This window comes from Oryza sativa, chromosome 7 (genome assembly GCF_034140825.1).
Source record: "Oryza sativa Japonica Group chromosome 7, ASM3414082v1".
In the NCBI taxonomy this organism is placed as follows: Eukaryota; Viridiplantae; Streptophyta; class Magnoliopsida; order Poales; family Poaceae; genus Oryza; species Oryza sativa.
The window spans coordinates 24,362,347-24,380,866 of record NC_089041.1 but is presented as its reverse complement, the minus strand read 5'-3'; the positions used below and the strand labels follow the sequence as shown (position 1 = coordinate 24,380,866).

General features: G+C 50.1%; 2 protein-coding genes across 3 annotated transcripts; both read left to right on the top strand.

The window, feature by feature from the left end:
* The first annotated feature begins 4,215 nt into the window (after window positions 1–4,215).
* LOC4343785 (probable indole-3-acetic acid-amido synthetase GH3.8) lies at window positions 4,216–6,646 on the top strand. The gene is made up of 2 exons (NM_001422250.1): window positions 4,216–4,821; window positions 4,916–6,646. The coding sequence occupies exons 1-2, from the start codon at window positions 4,379–4,381 to the stop codon at window positions 6,288–6,290; spliced, it is 1,818 nt and encodes a 605-aa protein (NP_001409179.1). The 5' UTR covers window positions 4,216–4,378; the 3' UTR covers window positions 6,291–6,646.
* A 6,736-nt stretch (window positions 6,647–13,382) lies between these two features.
* On the top strand, window positions 13,383–18,372 carry LOC4343784 (FRIGIDA-like protein 3). Of its 2 annotated transcripts, XM_015792267.3 has the most exons (5): window positions 13,383–13,733; window positions 15,623–15,824; window positions 15,900–16,709; window positions 16,893–17,062; window positions 17,495–18,372. In XM_015792267.3, the coding sequence occupies exons 2-5, from the start codon at window positions 15,641–15,643 to the stop codon at window positions 18,080–18,082; spliced, it is 1,752 nt and encodes a 583-aa protein (XP_015647753.1). In that variant the 5' UTR covers window positions 13,383–13,733; window positions 15,623–15,640; the 3' UTR covers window positions 18,083–18,372. The 2 variants fall into 2 exon arrangements, with proteins under 2 accessions (XP_015647753.1, XP_015647752.1); XM_015792266.3 differs by having other exon boundaries at window positions 15,623–16,709.
* Window positions 18,373–18,520: the final 148 nt, after the last annotated feature.

Below are 18,520 nucleotides of genomic sequence, written 5' to 3'. Positions count from 1 at the left end.
TCTGCATGGACTGCAGAGCTAGTAGAAGATGATGATCATTGCCGGGGATGGTCACTGACTGACTGTGTCGATTGATAGATCGATCGATCGATCTCATTGCGTGTGTGTGTGTGTGTGGATCGAGTTTTATCTGCGCATGCAATCATCTACTACTAATAATAGGCTAGACGTACACCTTCGACAGTGAGAGTAGATCTCCGGTTCACCTCATCCTCAATCAAATCCAAAAAGGGAGATCTAGTCGTAAGACATGCCGGGCCTCACCACCAAATCGTGCATTGGATAGCACAAATGCTTTGTGTCGACGCATTCGGTGGCAAGCAGAACATTCCAGGGAGGGTTTTGCCGCGTGCGCTTACTGTTTGGGTGCGCCCCGGCCCACAGGTTAACTCACCGAGACAACCACAAGTACTCTCCATTTCGCCCATACGTATATGCTTCAAGCATGGTGTACATTTTCTTGGTCTCTCTTTGTTCTTTCAACTTAATTTGGACATATATATGTATACTCATTTGGACTAGTGCAGTAGTTAGTACTACTATTTTACTAGTATATTGTACTGTGCAGTGTGAACAGTGACAGCAAGTAGATTATCCAGTACGGCAAGGTCGTCTAAAGACGACTGAATAAGTATCTTTCAGTGGAATTGAACAGGATACCCTCAAGGATTTATGCTTAGCTAGCTGCCAAGGAATGAACAAGCGTGCTAATTAATTAGTCACAGGAGTCTGACGATGCTTCCACTGTACACAGTCTACAGAAAAAGTTGTCCGACGTCGTACATTTGTACCATGTAACTAGCCAGGCAATTTCTATCGCTTTCTAGCTAGGTTTCAAAAATTTCTATCGCTTTCTGACGACGAATTTTCCCCATGGTTAACCAGCGGCACGACGACAAGTGTCTGATGAAGCAATGTCGACGAACGACGCATCGTTCGTCAAATTCGAATTAACTACATGCTAGTGTGGAGGGAGCGTGCGGTGCTGTCTTTTTCTATTTCTGCATGCATATATATGGTCGCGATCGATAATGACATCGTTAAGCGTATTATATGGGGTTAGATAGTTACTATTTGGTCCAAAATCTCGCTTCGAAAACAAAGTTATCTTGGTTGTCAATTTGTCATTGTGTAATTGTTCGTGCCAAACCATATGATCAGTCAAAGTGGACTTCACCAATCACCGGCTTGGTTGGTAAGCCTGATTACTCTGAACTACTCGCATGGTTACCTCGCTATTTCTAACTTGGGATTGCCGTCGAGTCAATCACGAAATGCGCATATCGCTAAGCATGCGAGATGTGCAGTTAGACATGAAGTGCTAGTGGTATGCATTTTCAATCTGCATAGGTTTTCCTCGAGATGTTTGGATTAGATTTGTAATCTTCTTCAGAATAATCTTTCTGAAGAGAAGGATCTACATACAGAATTTCCCGTGTTATTCCTTATTCGTTATCAGGATGACTTTGACACGCCGATAAAAAAAATCGCACTCATCTCAGTCATGGGAGAGGAGGAATTACGGTTAGACATTTCTAGAGTCTAGACTCAGCTTTCGGTGCAGACTAACCTTTTTTTGTCAAATATAACGCTCGATCTAGCAACCATACCAACAGCAAATATATTCCATTGTAACAGGAAATGGTAGCTTAATAGAAAGGCTAGCTCAAGCTGCTTGACATGGAAAACGGGAAGTAACTTCGTACGAGAACTTTTGCTGTCAAGTCCAAATTAATTCCTTCCCCGGGTTAATGATGCTCCAATTAAACAATTTCCACATGCTCAGGACATATGGATCGAATCATCACCACGGATCACAACCGAGGCTTCGTTTGCTGATGCGGGGGTAGATAATGTTCTTTTCTTTTTGACGGTCCCAAATGATTCTACCTGTAACAAAAGGTTAACAAGTCTGCACACGACCAAAGTCCAAAGCGGCAGCAGGAGCAGCGGTACCTAACACCATGCAAAACACAACACACGGCCTCCCTTTTCTTTTCTCCACTTTGCAGTATATTTTTTTGACAGCAAACGACGCTTTACAGTCTTACAGAGGCCAGTGGCAGGGGCAAAGCAAAGGAGGAGCTGCCAAAACGACCGTCATGATCACGAGCTAGAGGGTCACCGGGTCGTCGTCCCCCGAGAAATTCCGGGGCATCGGCAGCACGGGCGTGCGTGGACAAAAAGGGTCTAACAAACGTCTGTTCTCTCCCCCTTCTGGTTCACGTGACAGAAACCAACCCCCGCTTTGCGCCCGTCTCGGCGTCTCCCCTGTCCAGCCAAAGGGGAAGCTTCCCGGCACTTGCTCCGTCTCCGGCCGGCACGCAGCCGCAACACGCACCACCAGCGTCGCCACAGCTCTAGCTCCTCCCCTTCCACTGCCAACCCCGCACGCCGCACGGTCAGAAACAGGCTAACCCTCTCGTCTCGGTGTGTGGTGGTGTACGTACGCGATCGGTTGCACGCGCGCGCGCGCGCGGAGGCGGACGCGGTGCAGCCAACCCAACGACGAGATCGGCGGTCTCGCGCGCGCGCGGCGCACCACGCCACGCTCACGCAACGCACTCTGCATTATTCGACCCGGCCCGTAATCAATCATGCAGAAGCGAGGGCGGCAACCGCGCGGGAGTGGGCGGTGCACGTCAAAACCACCTGCTGCTTGCGCGCACGAGCCGCGTGCGCGGGGGGCGCCGGCCGGCAGGCAGGCAGGCGGGGGCCTGATCAGCCGACGGGGTATCTTCTCGAACGACAGGGCGGCGAGAGGCGGGAGCCATGCCATATTCCATTGCGCAGTTGCGAATAAAAATGTGCGGGCAGGGCGGTGATTCGAAGTTTCCTTTAACGCGAACCGGATCCCGGCCGGATCATGCAGCACACACACACAACCTCGCGCGGCGAGTGAGCGAGTGATTGGCACAAAGAATATCTGACTGACTGCCATCCCATCCCATCCCACCCATCCAGGCAGGCAGGCAGGGATGGCCAGTCCCGTCGACCTATCATCTCCTCTCCCCCCCTGACCATGTTACAACTTGCGACGGCTTCACGTGGCCGCCAGCCCGTAACCTGAGGTGAACTCTAGTCTAATCCCTCTCCCAGCACACGGCCGGCGCTCGCTCTCTCACTAGCTAGCTAACCTCCCCCAACCACAAAGATTCATTGAATGCGGCTGCCTCGCTCGCTCGCTCGCTCTCGCCGCCCGCCGGCCAGGTTAGCCGCGCACGCGCGCCATCAGCGGCTGGCGCGCGGCCGTTCCGTGATTCCGTCGCGATCGGTTGGGTGCGCGCGCCCGTCGCGTCCCAAGGGAAAGTTTGGTATCGCCTTTCCCGAATCAGCCGAGCTCGTGGCCCGCTTACGTACGTGCGCCTGTGACCTGTCTGCCCGCGCCGTGTGCGCTGCATCTATCCATCGGTCGGCTCGATCCGTCCTCCGTTTCGCGTGGTAGTATGCCCGTGGCGCACGGAATTCCGTGTCGAGCTAAAAGCGGCTCGACAAAGGCTTGCGCGCGAGAAAGTCGGGGATAAGGCCTGGCTTTCACTCGCTCGCTCGGCCAGTATTAGCTGGCTGCCTAAGCTCCTCCCTCTCCCCTTGCAAACGAAACGGACAGGCCATGTTCGAGAAGAGGCAGGCAAAGAGGCGACAGGGATTTTGCCTTCGATTCAGCAGTTCGCAGAGGCGCGGGCTCTGCTAAATTCGGGCAGCGTTTCTGCCGTGCTCGCCTCTGCCTCTCTCTCTCTCATCAGAGAATCTATCGCCGATAGCAACGCGAAACAGATCAAGCCCGATACTAGTAATTTGTTAATCGCGTCCGTTAGTCTACGCTTCCGGCCGACCTTACACCAACCCGACGACCAAGTTGCACGAGACATACACCGTCCACGCATCTGTCAATGAACTACTACTAGTAACTACTACCGCGTGGTGAAGTGAAAGGGTGAAACTGCTCGGGTCGGCTTGGCTTGGCTTCGGCCAGCTAGCCGCCACGTCTCCGCCGGTTTTAAGTGTGAGATCCGACGTGGAGGCCCCGGCCGCCCCCACCGTGCCGGCCGTTGTCCACCTCCCGACGGGACACCGGGCCCCGCCGTTGCCGCGCCGTGGACCGACAGCCACTGACGTCACCCCATGTCCTTCTTCTCGGCTAGCTCTTCTCCTCCTCGCCCGTGACCAGCAGCTCGCCTCGCCCTCTATAAATACCCGGCCATTCGAAGGCGTTCCGACTCAGGCCACACACCACCAACACAAAACATTTCCTTGTCCCTCGCCTTCCTCGCCTCGCCTCGGCTCTCACACGACGCCTCTTCCTCTCGCTACTACTAGCTCAAGCTAAGCTAGCAAGAGCATTCCTTGGGCTTTTTTTCTTGTTCGGGGTTGAGAGGCAATGGCGGTGATGACTGATGTGTCGACCACCGGGACGGCACTCCGGACCCCGGCGGCGGGGGCGGTGAAGGAGGGCGACGTCGAGAAGCTCCGGTTCATCGACGAGATGACCACCAACGTCGACGCCGTGCAGGAGCGCGTCCTGGGGGAGATCCTCGGCCGCAACGCCGGCACGGAGTACCTGACCAAGTGCGGCCTCGACGGCGCCACCGACCGCGCCGCCTTCCGGGCCAAGGTTCCGGTGGTGTCGTACGACGACCTGCAGCCGTACATCCAGCGCATTGCGAACGGGGACCGCTCGCCGATCCTGTCCACCCACCCCGTCTCCGAGTTCCTCACCAGCTCCGGCACGTCGGCCGGCGAGCGCAAGCTGATGCCCACCATCATGGACGAGCTCGACCGCCGTCAGCTGCTCTACAGCCTCCTCATGCCGGTCATGAACTTGTAAGTTGATACTACTCCTATCATTGTCTCATTCTGATAGCACACACACGTACAAGAAGCAGATGATGATTAATGGCCATGAATCATTGCATAGGTATGTGCCTGGGCTTGACAAGGGGAAGGGGCTCTACTTCCTGTTCGTCAAGTCGGAGACGAAGACGCCGGGAGGCCTGACGGCGAGGCCCGTGCTGACGAGCTACTACAAGAGCGACCACTTCAAGAACCGGCCGTACGACCCGTACCACAACTACACGAGCCCGACGGCGGCCATCCTCTGCGCCGACGCGTTCCAGAGCATGTACGCGCAGATGGTGTGCGGCCTGTGCCAGCGCAACGACGTGCTGCGCCTCGGCGCCGTGTTCGCCTCCGGCCTCCTCCGGGCCATCCGCTTCCTCCAGCTCAACTGGGAGCAGCTCGCCGACGACATCGAGTCCGGCGAGCTCACCCCTCGCGTCACCGACCCGTCGGTGCGCGAGGCTGTCGCCGCCATCCTCCTCCCGGACCCCGAGCTCGCCAAGCTCATCCGCGCCGAGTGCTCCAAGGGCGACTGGGCCGGCATCATCACCCGCGTGTGGCCGAACACCAAGTACCTCGACGTCATCGTCACCGGCGCGATGGCGCAGTACATCCCGACCCTGGAGTTCTACAGCGGCGGGCTTCCCATGGCGTGCACCATGTACGCGTCATCCGAGTGCTACTTCGGCCTCAACCTCCGCCCCATGTGCGACCCCTCCGAGGTGTCCTACACCATCATGCCTAACATGGGCTACTTCGAGTTCCTCCCCGTGGACGAGACCGGCGCGGCTTCGGGCGACGCCACCCAGCTCGTGGACCTCGCCCGCGTGGAGGTGGGGCGCGAGTACGAGCTGGTGATCACCACCTACGCCGGGCTGAACCGGTACCGCGTCGGCGACGTCCTCCGCGTGACGGGGTTCCACAACGCGGCGCCGCAGTTCAGGTTCGTGCGCCGCAAGAACGTGCTCCTCTCCATCGAGTCCGACAAGACCGACGAGGCCGAGCTGCAGCGCGCCGTGGAGCGCGCGTCGGCGCTGCTCCGCCCGCACGGCGCGTCCGTGGTGGAGTACACCAGCCAAGCGTGCACCAAGCGCATCCCGGGCCACTACGTCATCTACTGGGAGCTCCTGACCAAGGGCGCCGGCGCCACGGTGGTGGACGCGGACACGCTGGGCAGGTGCTGCCTCGAGATGGAGGAGGCGCTGAACACGGTGTACAGGCAGAGCCGCGTCGCGGACGGCTCGATTGGGCCGCTCGAGATCCGGGTCGTCCGCCCGGGCACATTCGAGGAGCTCATGGACTACGCCATCTCCCGCGGCGCGTCCATCAACCAGTACAAGGTGCCACGCTGCGTCACGTTCCCGCCCATCGTCGAGCTGCTCGACTCGCGCGTCGTGTCCAGCCACTTCAGCCCGGCGCTCCCACACTGGACTCCGGCGCGACGGTCCGAATAGTCGGTCAAATCCCCACCTCGTCGTTGGACCGTGTCCAAGAATCTGAAGTAGTAGAAGCCGGATGCCTCCACCTAAAAACACTTATCTGTTATTTTTGGAATTAATTTTGATGGTTGCTGTCAACTCTGTCAGTTAGTGGCAAGAGGGTACCTCTGATGTGAGGGAGAGAACTGCAGAACGAACGGAAGAAAGTGTTGATGTAAGAGGTTACCACTAGTAGTACTGTTTGTCTGTATCAGGAATGTGATTATAATTTAACCTGTCCTCCAAAACCGTACGAGTCCTGCGCAAGATCTTGTTCCAATTATTGGCCAGACCTGGACAGCTTTTAGGCTGTGTTCGGCACAGCACTTTCAGTGGGCGCTACAGTGTTTTGCCCCCGCGCACGCTTTTCAAACTACTACACGGTGTACTTTTTTTCAAAAAGTTTCTATACAAAAGTTGCTTAAAAAAATCAAATTAATCCATTTTTGAAAAAAAAATTAACTAATACTTAATTAATCATGTGTTAATGAACCGTTCCGTTTTCCGTGTTACTGTAGCGCGGTGGGAAAACGTCCAAACGAACGCAGCCTAAGCGTAGCGATCAGTTGCATTTCCTGATTCTCCTGCCTGTAGCCTTTCCATTTTTGCTGAACCATTTCATTGAAGGTTTTCATGGGAGTTTGTTGTAGCTTCTATGTTGGGAGATTCAAGCAAAGGAGGGTAAATTTGCCGCATTATTAGCTCATGACCGTATAAGGATGAGACTGGATTGCTTTCGGCTTCTCGCCATCTCTCAACAACTACTGCTTTCACCTTAAAAAATTCTTGAAGTGCATTTGATTATAGTCTTTTAAATTATTAGCGCAAGTGTCGAGTAGATAATCTTTTCTCTGAGATGTTGACACTTGATTAAACTAACCAGGCTAGCTTAAAAAAAGTGAACTGCTGAATAATGCCAGACCGAAGCACGATCCTGCACACGGCTCGGTCGTCAGGTCTTTGCTGAGTGCTGCAAACGGACCAACATACTTTCCTGACTGTACCATCATGCTTTTGCGTGTGTTCTTCTTTCTCTTGCTTTCCTGTTTTCCACAAGTCCAAAAGCAAAACAGTTTCGCCTCTCTTATGTCAAAAGCGAGGGCGTTATTCGCAATGTAGTTTGCAAGTCGTGTGCAGTATCGCGTAGAGGCTTCAAATTCTGCTATTGGTTCAAAGTTTGCGGATGGGTCATGACCGAGAAAAATAGACGCATCCCATTCTTTGTTTGCCATATCGCCAGCGTCTAACTTCTTGCCGTCTTTGTTGGAGCAATGCAGACATGCACCTGCATGTAACAAGGCCTAAATGACGAGTTGTTTTTTAGAGAGAGCCCAAATGTCGAGTTGACAACTAGTGCTGGTCTGAAAAAAGGGCGTAGCGCTGATATACTGAACAGACAATTTGACTTGTAAACTGAACTTCCGTGCGATAGGGCCGTAAGCCTACCTGCAAATCTTATCGCAAAAAAGATCACTATCCATTCCATCGCACAGGAGGAAGCAGAACAAGAGTACAGGACTGCAAGTGTATGTTGCGTCCACTTGTAACGTGCCCGAGTATTTTTTGACTCTCCAAGAACAAAACACAAAGTCAAAGCTTTAGACTCCTCTCCGAATCCGGTGCGTCCCGCTCGTTCATCCACACGTATCACGGCCGCTGTTACGAGATCTTTGACCCCGCCACGCTGCGCACCAGACGATCCGGTAAGATCTGCTCGTGATTTGGTGGGCGGAAGACGCCTACAGTAAAAAAGCGCTCGCGATTCGGCAGTACAACGTCTCCTGCCCACCCGAGCCGCACTGTCCCGTCCCGTCCCCGGGTCAACCACCTCCCCCGCGCGCACCACGACGTTGGACCTTGCGTGTTGGTGTTGGCGGTGGTGGTGGATTGGGCTGGTTGGCTTCCACGATGGCGGCACGCGGTGCAGGTCAAGGAGGCCGGGGTCCGAGGATTCAACGGCTGCTCGCCCGTCTCGCGCCTCACACGCACGCGCGCCCGTGCGCTGCGTCGGAAACGTGGCCGTGTGGCCGAGACACAGCCACACAGGGGGCGGGTTCCCTTGCCGGAGTCCCGCGCGCGCGCCGCTCGGGCTACCTACCTAGGCGGGGGCGGCAACGAGCGATTGCGTGCGGGCCGCGGCGAGGTTTTGCAGGAGGGCGGGCGGGGGCGCGGGGCGACGTGCCGTGGTACGGCCGTGCCCGTGCGTGCTGGCGGCCGCTGCGCCTTTGACCGTTGGTCTGTGCCGCGCCGCGCCAGCTTGGTCGCTGGGGCCTGCACAGCTGCACTGTCACTCATGCGAGCGGCATGCGATGGTTGACTAGCACGAATCGTGCGGGTGTTGCAATCGGAGAAGCAGACAAGAACCGGCGCTTTGCGTGGGAAATTCGTCCCCAGGGATTCATGGACACGTCGAAGATGTATAGTAGGTCGGCCGTCAACCGAGGCACGGCTTGATGACAAACTAGAGACAAGTTGCTTGCTCAGGTGAGAGTGTGATAAACAATAAGGTCGTCGCTGACTGCACTTTGTATGCGTGTACTAGGGGTTCAGCCTCTCAGAATGTTTTGCTACAACACGTGATTGCCCCTTACAGTTAGGGTAAAGCGTTGAGTTCGTTCTAATCAATCTGCATGCCTCTATGTGCACTTGTGCATTGGTGAAAGTGATAAACTGAGCTGGATACTAGGAACTCCGGGAGAGTTTGCCAGGGTGTTGGACAGGAACGCGTGCAAGGAGGTGCCGCTGTTCCCGAGGAGCAAAAGAAAGGCTCACATTGCTGCTGGTGCCCGCTTGGCAAGCAAAGTAGAGAGCGAGGCACACACGCACGCACGACGGCGCGAGACGGTCCGGAAACGCTGCGGGGGCGCGTGGTTCATGTGGGCTCGGCCGGTCAAGGGAGAGCCGAGGCAATCCAGCTCGTCGCGCTGCCTGCCTGACTCCTCGTCATGAGGTCGCCTCCTCCCGTGTTTCCCTCGTACGGGAAACTCGATCCGGTGGTCGCCAGCGGTGGCTTCCATGAATCCATGCTCCTGTCTTCGTGGCGGCCCGCGGTTTTCCGATATTGCAGCAATTGAAATGCCTCGTGCAGCGAGGGCCCGAGCGTAACTACAGGGTATCAGCAATAGGGAACGGCCGAACGGGGAGGCAGGGGCCGAGCAAAAATTCAAAGTCCACACTCCACTACGGGCCCAATTCAAGAAGGCCACCACTGTTTTAGGTCGACTGAGCCACCTAGTTGCCACTCGACTCATGGGCTAGAGCCCTAAAGAAAACGGGAACATCGTCTACGTCGCAAAAAAAAGTACACCAAATGTCCCTTATCTTCTCACTAAATTACAAAATCGTCTCTCAACCGAAAAACTAGATATATGACATCCTTAAACTTACAAAACCGGATCACTTTAGGTCCTTAGGTGGTTTTAAACCCGGTTTTATCCAACGTGAGCCCCACATATCAGCGACTATTTCCCCTCCCCCTCTCTCTTCCTCTTTCACTCTCCTCTATCTCTCTTTCTCTCTCTCTCTCCCTCTCCACTCTTTCTCCTCGCCGCAAAGCTTGTGGCGAAGACAGGTGGCAATGGCGCTCGGTGGCCAACGTTGCGGAGACGGTGTGCGGCAGCCGCCGGTGAGCGCCGTGGCCGCCTTTCCACCACGAACCCGCTGCTGTAGCCTTTTCACCGACTAGCGGGGGCGTGGGCAACTGCGGTGTCACCGACGCAGCAGGGAGGAGGGCCGGCGGAGACCGTTGGCGGCAAGTGAAGAGGAGCTGAGCGACGGCGGCGTGGCATCAACAACGCAACAAGGAGGAGGGGCTGACGGAGAGAAGCCTACCGGCGGCGGCGGTGGCGTCTCTGACATGGCGGGGAGGATCACTAGTGAGGCAGGCGCAACTGGCTCCCTGCCACTCCTATCCCCGCTTCCCCGCCAACCGGCTCTCGAGCTCCCAATTCACAGGCTCGGTGCCGCTGCCGCTGACGTCGAGCTCATCTCTGTCGGCCGCCATTCTTCCACAATGCCATGTTGTCGCCGCGCAGGTGCTGAGCTTCCTCTAGTCTTCTCTCCCCTCAAACTGTCCGCACTACCGCCGCCACCGGCGTTCTTGGGAGCCACCCGCCGCCGGCCCACAGCCGCCAGAGTCGCGCGCCCTTCTCTGCCCTTCCTCCCCGCACACAAGAATGAGAGGAAGAAGAGAGAAAAGAAATAAGAAGTGATCTGACAAGTGGGTCCCACCTTTTTGTTATTTTATTTTTTTTGGATCGAATAACCACATAAGCGCTAGGTCAATACACGTGGGATGAAGACTTAATCAAAGGAGGCGCCACGTCAATTAAAACAGGCGACAATATCACTGAGGGACCTCGTTTGCACTGGTTTTGTAAGTTGAGGGATATGTTGTATCTGGTTTTTTATTGAGAGACGATTTTGTAATTCGGTGGCAAGATGGGACCTCCGGTATACTTTTTCCTCTACGTCGCATCATGACATGTCGCAACGTGGTGTGAACCGGTGAGCGTGCGTCCTGTGGCGACCGCCGATCCGTGAGAATGCGCATCGCGGGGTCACGCCTCGCGGGCTTTTCCTTGGCGGCTACAGGCTACTGCTGCGTAAACACGATAGGTGGCTCCAGGTCTATTTGGTTTCCACACATCGAATGTTTGGATACTAATTTAAAGTATTAAACATACACTAATTACAAAACCCATTTCATAACCTTGGACTAATTCGCGAGACGAATCTTTTGAGTCTAATTACGCTATGATTTTGACAATGCGATGCTACAGTAAACTTTTGATAATTATGGATTAAGTAGGCTTAAAAAATTCGTTTCGCGGATTAGCTCTCATTTATGAAATTAGTTTTTTTATTAGTCTATATTTAATACTCCAAATTAGCGTCCAAACATCCGATGTGACATGGGCTAAAAAGTTTTTGCCCCATCTAAGGCCCTGTTTAGATGGGACTAAAACTTTTAAGTCCCTATCACATCGGATGTTTGAAAATTAATTATAAATATTAAACGTAGACTATTAATAAAACCCATCCATAATCTTGGACTAATTTGCGAGACGAATCTAATGAGCCTAATTAATCCATGATTAGCCTATGTGATGCTACAGTAAACATTCTCTAATTATAGATTAATTAGGCTTAAAAAATTTGTCTCGTGAATTAGCTTTTATTTATGTAATTAGTTTTGTAAGTAGTCTATATTTAATACTCTAAATTAGTGTCTAAAGACAGGGACTAAAGTTAAGTCCCTGGATCTAAACACCACCTAAACTCTCAATGTTCATCGACTCATGCACACAATTGTAGACTGTAGTACATGTTTCAGGCATTTTTCGGATGACATTTTTCACAGGCCCTATGACGAAAATGCTAATGCGCGACTGACCGCGCGCGCGCCCTCCCGCGCGGCGAGGCACGTGGCGCGCGTGGAGAGGGCCGCGGTGGCGGCAGCGCGCAGGGTGGGGCCCGCGCGATTTTTTTTCCTTTTTCCTGTTTCGTTTTTTCTTTCTCGTTTTTTGCAGTTTTCCTTTTTTTTTCCTTTTCGGTTTTTCATAACATATACGTATACAAACTTTTATACAAACGTCTACAAAGTTTGTATACATACGTATAAAAACTTTGTATACGCTATATATAAAGTTTGTATACACGTATGTATATAAAGTTTGTATACTTGTATATGTATACACATGATGTGTTTTATGGTTTTTTCAATTTTTTAATATGTACGTATACAAAGTTTGCACATGTTGTATACAAAGTTTGTATATGTGTATATTTTTTATACATAAAAAATATATACATATAAAAACCAAAAAACACAGTAGTACTAATAGTAGTATAACAGTAGTACTAGTAGTATTATTATAGCAGTAGTAGTAGTACTGTAGTACTACTAGTACTAGGGGGCACCGCGCGGGGGCAGCGGCACGCGGTCAGTCGCGCATTAGCGCTCCCCGCCCTATGATGTTGCTTCCTGTGCTGGCCCATGCTGCATAGCATTTTTAGGCTTTACTTGGGCCGAAACAAATCACAGTCCATATTAAGATGGAAAAGGCCCAGTTTCACTCCCCTCAACTATAGGTCAAATATTGTTCAGATTCCTCAATGATAAAACCGTGTATAACGTGTCCTTCAACTATTAAAATCCGTGAAAAATGACTCCCTCCGTTGTATTAATATGGTTTTCGATGACGTGATATCTACATGGTGCATTGACCTAGTTTTCATTTTACATGACTCTTGTATCTTGTATGGATAATGGTCAAAGTTGATGAAGACATCATGCTCGCCCCAACGCGACCCCATCGAGTTTGAGCTCCATGAAAAGAGAGGCAGCGGAGGTGGCGATCGATGAGCCATATCGAGATCAAACTCACCTACCCATCCACATGGAGGCAACGCCCTGGGTCGTTGCCACCATCCATCTTTGTCTTTACCTATTGGACCACTAGAACATGTCGTCCTTCAGGCCAACTTTGTCTTCCTTTGTTTCGACTGGTCCAGTTTCGTCCTCTCTCTAAATCGACAAGGAGATGAAGAGCAGAAGAGGCATTCTGTCGGTCGTTGCTCCTCTACCATGGATGGAAAGGGAGTAAGGAGGAGGAAGAAATGGATGATAACAATGCTTGCCAACAGGGAATTGGAGTCCACCTTAACATCCGATTTGTGTGTGCCCGCCACTGCCCTGCTGCCTCACCTCAACCTCTCATTGCCGTTCTGCCGTCAAGAAAATAAGGGATAGCGGAAGGGGTAGGGAAGGAAGGAGAGAGGAGGACATGTGGGCTCCACTCCATTTCTTAATTTATGTGATGATTGACATTTCATGTGGATGCTATGTCTGCGAGAAACACCATCAATATTACCGACCAAGTCGTTCTTCACTGATATTAATAGTTTGAGAAGTGTTATATCGGTTCCAGGGATACAATCAGATTCAACGTTGAGGCAGGCGCATTAAACCTTTTCCCATTAAGATGGCGCTGCCTACGCAGCTGGGCTTCTGCGTGGTGTAAGGCGTGTAGGCCTTGATTGGGCCGAAGCAAATCTCACCGTAACATGTTAGCCACAGAATGCATCCCCATCCCAAGCCTCTCAGGGCGCAGGCTCCGGCGAACCCAACCCTAGTCCGGTAGCCCCCGACGCCGCCCCACCGCGCCGACGCCGCGCATCCTCCCCGCGGCCCTCGGAGGCATCTCCTCGCCCGTCGTCCCTCGGCGCCTCGCCATCGCCGGCGGTCTGCCTCCGCTGCTCGGCGGCTCGCCCGACGCACCCACGAGTATCTTCCCCTTCCCTGGCGTAAAAGAAAATCTCCCGTCTCGTCTCCTCCGCTCTTTGCGCCGTCTCGCTGCTGAACAGGGGAGGGGCGGCGATCTCCATCTGCCGAGCAGAGCAGGAGAGGGGATCCTGGTGAGCATCCACATCCTCTATCTGATTCATCTCTCTCTCTCCCAGCGGGACTACTTTTGTCTGGAATTTGCTTGCGTGCGTTCGTTAACCCTAGCTTCTCTTCTAGATCTGGAAGAGGCTCTTCTCTTAATTTCAGAGCCTTAACCTTAATACAAGTAACAGTTTATTTGTTCCCCGAAAAGTTTGCGATTCAACTGAACCCCATGTCCCAAGTTGGTTCGCCCCTGACAAAAAACTGTACACAGAAGAATGTAAAAAATAGGTCGCAGCTATGATTATATGGCAATGTTGACATGATTTCTCAGAATCCTTCAACAGTGGAATTGTTAGATTAGTTTTGATGAATTCCCGCAGAAATAACGCCATAAACAGTAAGGCACGCACTGGCAATGAGAGCTTTGGTTCCCACGTTTTGAAATCGTCTACTAGATGCGGACACTTGATTGCGTTGTGTAAAAAACCTCTTTTCCCTTCTAATATATTTACGTGCAATCCTTTTGCGTGTTCGCGAAAAAAAAATTAATACTAGATGCGGACACAACAATGTCCACTTCAATGTCGTGCTTTCTTCTTCAGGGATCATCATATTTAATGTGAAACAGTATGTACAGTGGTGGAAACTGTCAATGCTGAAATGATTGTCCTCATGATCTAATGTTTAGCCAGCCAGTACAAGGATTGGATTTGCACTTTCTGTTAAAAGCTTCTAGCATTAATTTTGTTAAAAGCTTTAACCACAATATTCTGATTTTTCTACAAATTTGGTTTTAGTTATACTTTGGTCGGTTGCAAGTACCAAACAGGATTATATGAAAAATATATTGAAAATCGTTGTACAGAAACTGATTTCATAGTCCAGGAAACAACCAAACAACGTTTATGACTAGGCACTGTTTTCCTTCCTTGCTAAAACATGCTTCTCATTTGTAAAGTTAGAATATATTGTATTGATTTTGCCTCAATGTTTTAAATAGTGGTAAGCGGTGCAATGTGGTCATTCCACCTTGTAGAGCTTATGCGGAAAGTGGCCTTTTAAGCGGTTTTAAAGTCGTATACCAAGACAGATTATTGACATCTGATCCATCTTTATTTATTTATGGATAATGAACGTAGGCTTAAAGGATCAGTAAAGAGGAAAGACTCATGAAGAACCAACTACCAAAGAGGACCCAAGGATGACCAAAATTTAAGTCACTGACTCAATGTAATGAAGCAAAAACATAAATGCAGTAAATTAGCAATAAAGATGTTGTGATTCACACATTATATATATTATAGGTTCCAAACTTCTGATCACACCATCATAGTTCATAGAGGATAGAGCAAATAGCAAATACTAATGGCACTATGGCAGAACACAAAAGGGTACCTAAGCCATAAGGCCAAATTGCCTACACGGTAAGCAGGCCACATATCCGAATATGTGGCCCGCTTAACCTTGTAAATGCACCGTACAGCAATAATCGGCAAGGTCTGATGACCTGTTACGCTTATACGGCCGCATAAGCGGTCTGTGTGGCTGCTTTTTAAAACATTGTTTTGCCTTCATATTTTTACGAGTTACTGCAATTACTTAGAACTTGCAGACCATTTTTTTTACCAATTGATTCATATTATCTCAGAGAAGCTAAATACTCCTAGGACTTATATATTCTCAACTTTTCCGATCTTCACTTGACCTTTTGGCTTTGGGCTGTACTTTTGTAATGTGCTATTGCCGTATTATGGTATTAGTTTATTTCTTTATTTGTCCATGCTTTCTATTTTGGAAACAATGGTACATCAATAAATTCCATAGACATGCTAGTTATAACGTGATCTGTACCTCTATATATAAAACATAATACTTAGCTCCTTTTAACTTTGGTTCTAATCCTACATTTCTCCAGGTCATCATTTGTTGAAAAATGGCCACAGAAGATACTTCTCACATTTCTGGTAGTTCTGAGTCAACAATTCCATTGCTAGAACAGCTTGCTGAAGTATTTGGCAAGCTGAAATCTCACACAGAAACATCCTTGCAATTGCAAAACGGCATCAATTGGGAAGATATCAAAGCACATTTCCTGAACCTTGAGAAGTCGTACAAAAGTAAGTGCGATGAACTTGCAGAGAAGCAGAAGGCATTAGAAGAAAAGAAAGCTGAATCCTGTAGGCTTATTGCAGAGAAGGAAGCTAATGTTTCTGCAAAAGAGCGTGCTTTCCTGAACCAGTTTCAGGAGCTAAGGGATACAGCTGTCTCTGCCCTTTCAGAGGTGCGACAAAAATATAAGGTGGAGCTTGCTGGTATACTTGATGCCAATGGAAGCAAAGATAAAAAGGTAAGAACCTCAACCAATGACATGAATGCGTTGTGTGCTTCAGAGGAGAATACAACTGCTAGTGGGCTGGGTGAACCATCTGAAGCTTCACCTGTTGATGTTAAGCCACGTCCTGTATTGAAGCAACTATGTGAGCAGATGGATACAGCAGGCCTTCTGAAATTTCTTTCAGAAAATTGGAAAAAACTTTCTAGCCTTCGTGATGAACTTTCTGCTGCACTAAGATGTGCTACTGACCCTGCACGCTTTGTGCTTGGTTCCTTGGAGGGTTTCTTCCCATCTGACCATACTAGTTCACCTGGGAATAAACAGATTATTCTCCAAGGCCAGCGTAGAAGCTGCATTATTTTGATGGAAGCTATAACACCTGCACTAGCTACGAAGGAGCCAGGTGACAACCACCCTTGGAGCTCTGAAATTAGGGAGCTGGCCAAGGCGATTGCAGAAGAGTGGAAGAGTAAGCTAGCTGAGGTTGACCTCGATGCTTCTGATGGCTACTCATTGGAAGCACAGGCATTCCTGCAGCTTCTTACAACATTTAATGTTGATTCGGTGCTTGACGAGGATGAACTATGCAAGCTTGTAGTTGCCGTCTCTCGTCGCAAGCAGACTGCTGAGCTTTGTCGCTCCCTTTGTCTTAATGAGAGAATACCAGGTTGGTATCCCCTCAGAATGCCACAAGGCGTTCACATCCCTTAAACCAGACCACAGCCATTCCTGATTTATTACTAAGCCACAGAGCTTTCTAGGGAATTGAAACCTTCCTGCTTTATGTGAAAACCTGGTAATTTGCATAAGTTTGGAAATTTATGATCCTTCTGTTGACAATATTTTGCAGATATTATCAAGGAATTGGTTAATAGACACAGGCAAATTGATGCAGTTCAATTTATACATGCCTTTGGGCTTTCTGAGAGCTTCCCTCCTGCACCTCTGCTGAAGACATATGTGGAGGAATTAAAAGATTCACTTGGCAATAATGGGGATGGCAACGCGGCTTCTCTGAAGGTATGGTCTTTCCACCATGTTTGAGATGGGGATAATTTCCCAATGTTTAGGTCACAGTTCATCCACTGTACTGTTTCACCAAGGAAGTATACTATTAAGCGTAGTGCAAATGGACCAGCAATTTGTGAGTAGTCATACAAACAAAACAATTGAAGTCAGGAATCATTGTTGCAAGGTTGGTTATTGCTGCGAGGATTATTGGATTGAATTCATCTTGCTTCGCAGATGGAAATTTACTTTCAACATCCACTGTTTAGTGCTTATGACTGTAATGCAGTGCGGACTTGTTTGGTTGACTGTCAACTGCTTTTCTACTTGATAGTACTATTGAACATTGTAGATTATTGTATATTACTTCGTACTTGAATGATTTCATATCTGTTTCCCAATCTTCTTTTCTGGTTTTACATTTATGTTTGTATCCTTTTTCAGGATGACCCAAAGACTCGGGAACTACTTGCATTGAGGGCTGTAATAAAATGCATTGAAGAGTATAAGCTTCAGAAGGACTATCCTCTTGGACCTCTCCAGAAGCGTGTTGCTGAGCTAAAATCTAAGGGTGAGAAAAGGCCATTGGAAGCTGGGCGCCATAATGCAAAGAAGCCTCGCACTTTCGGCAATTCAGCTGCTCGCAGGCCACCAAATCCTGTTGGTTCAGCTGGTCGCAGACCTTCAGGCCCGGCTGGTACTTGGCAGCGGCCCCCTCCACCAATGCCTTCCTATCCTGATCGATATGGACATGCAGATCGGTACCATTACACTGCACCCTCTGCAACATATGATCCTCCTGCTTATGCTTCTTACAGCGAACCATACAGTGCCTCAAAGCCATACCAGTACACACCAGGCTCAGTAGCTCCTGCATCATACAACTCGAATCAGTTCAAAGTAGCTTATGGTGGACCTGGTGCCCCGCCAACAGCAGGCGGCTACGGAAGCTACAACGATGCAGCAGGGCAGTCTACTTCGAGTAGCTATTCGGGTTATTCTGGTTACCACCCTTCACTACCAAGGTTATAACTTGCATTTGCTATGCTACGCTGGTTATGATAAAGCACAATCTGGCTATCAATCTCGTTCAGAGTTCAGACCCCAGATGTAACCTTTAGATATACTCTAGTGGATTTTGTAGCTGTAACTGGTGTAGATCTTGATCTTCCAAGGCTGGTCGTGTGAGAAGCCGGTCGATTTTAGAGACTTTTTTTTTGTCCTGCTACATGTATCCAGTTGAATACTGTTGCGTGTACCTAACCTGTTTTGAATATTCTCCATGTTCAGTCTTCTGTGACTAACTACTAAGATTGGCTCCATTTTAATTCGCCCTCTGGGCTCTGGCGCTTTTGAGTAGTAGAATATTTTTTTCCCCTTACCTTTCTGAACTAATCTCTTGCTTTGCAAACTGCAATTTCCTTGTACAGCTTAAGATGCAAGCCTTTCTGATTACTTTGCAGAGCCTAC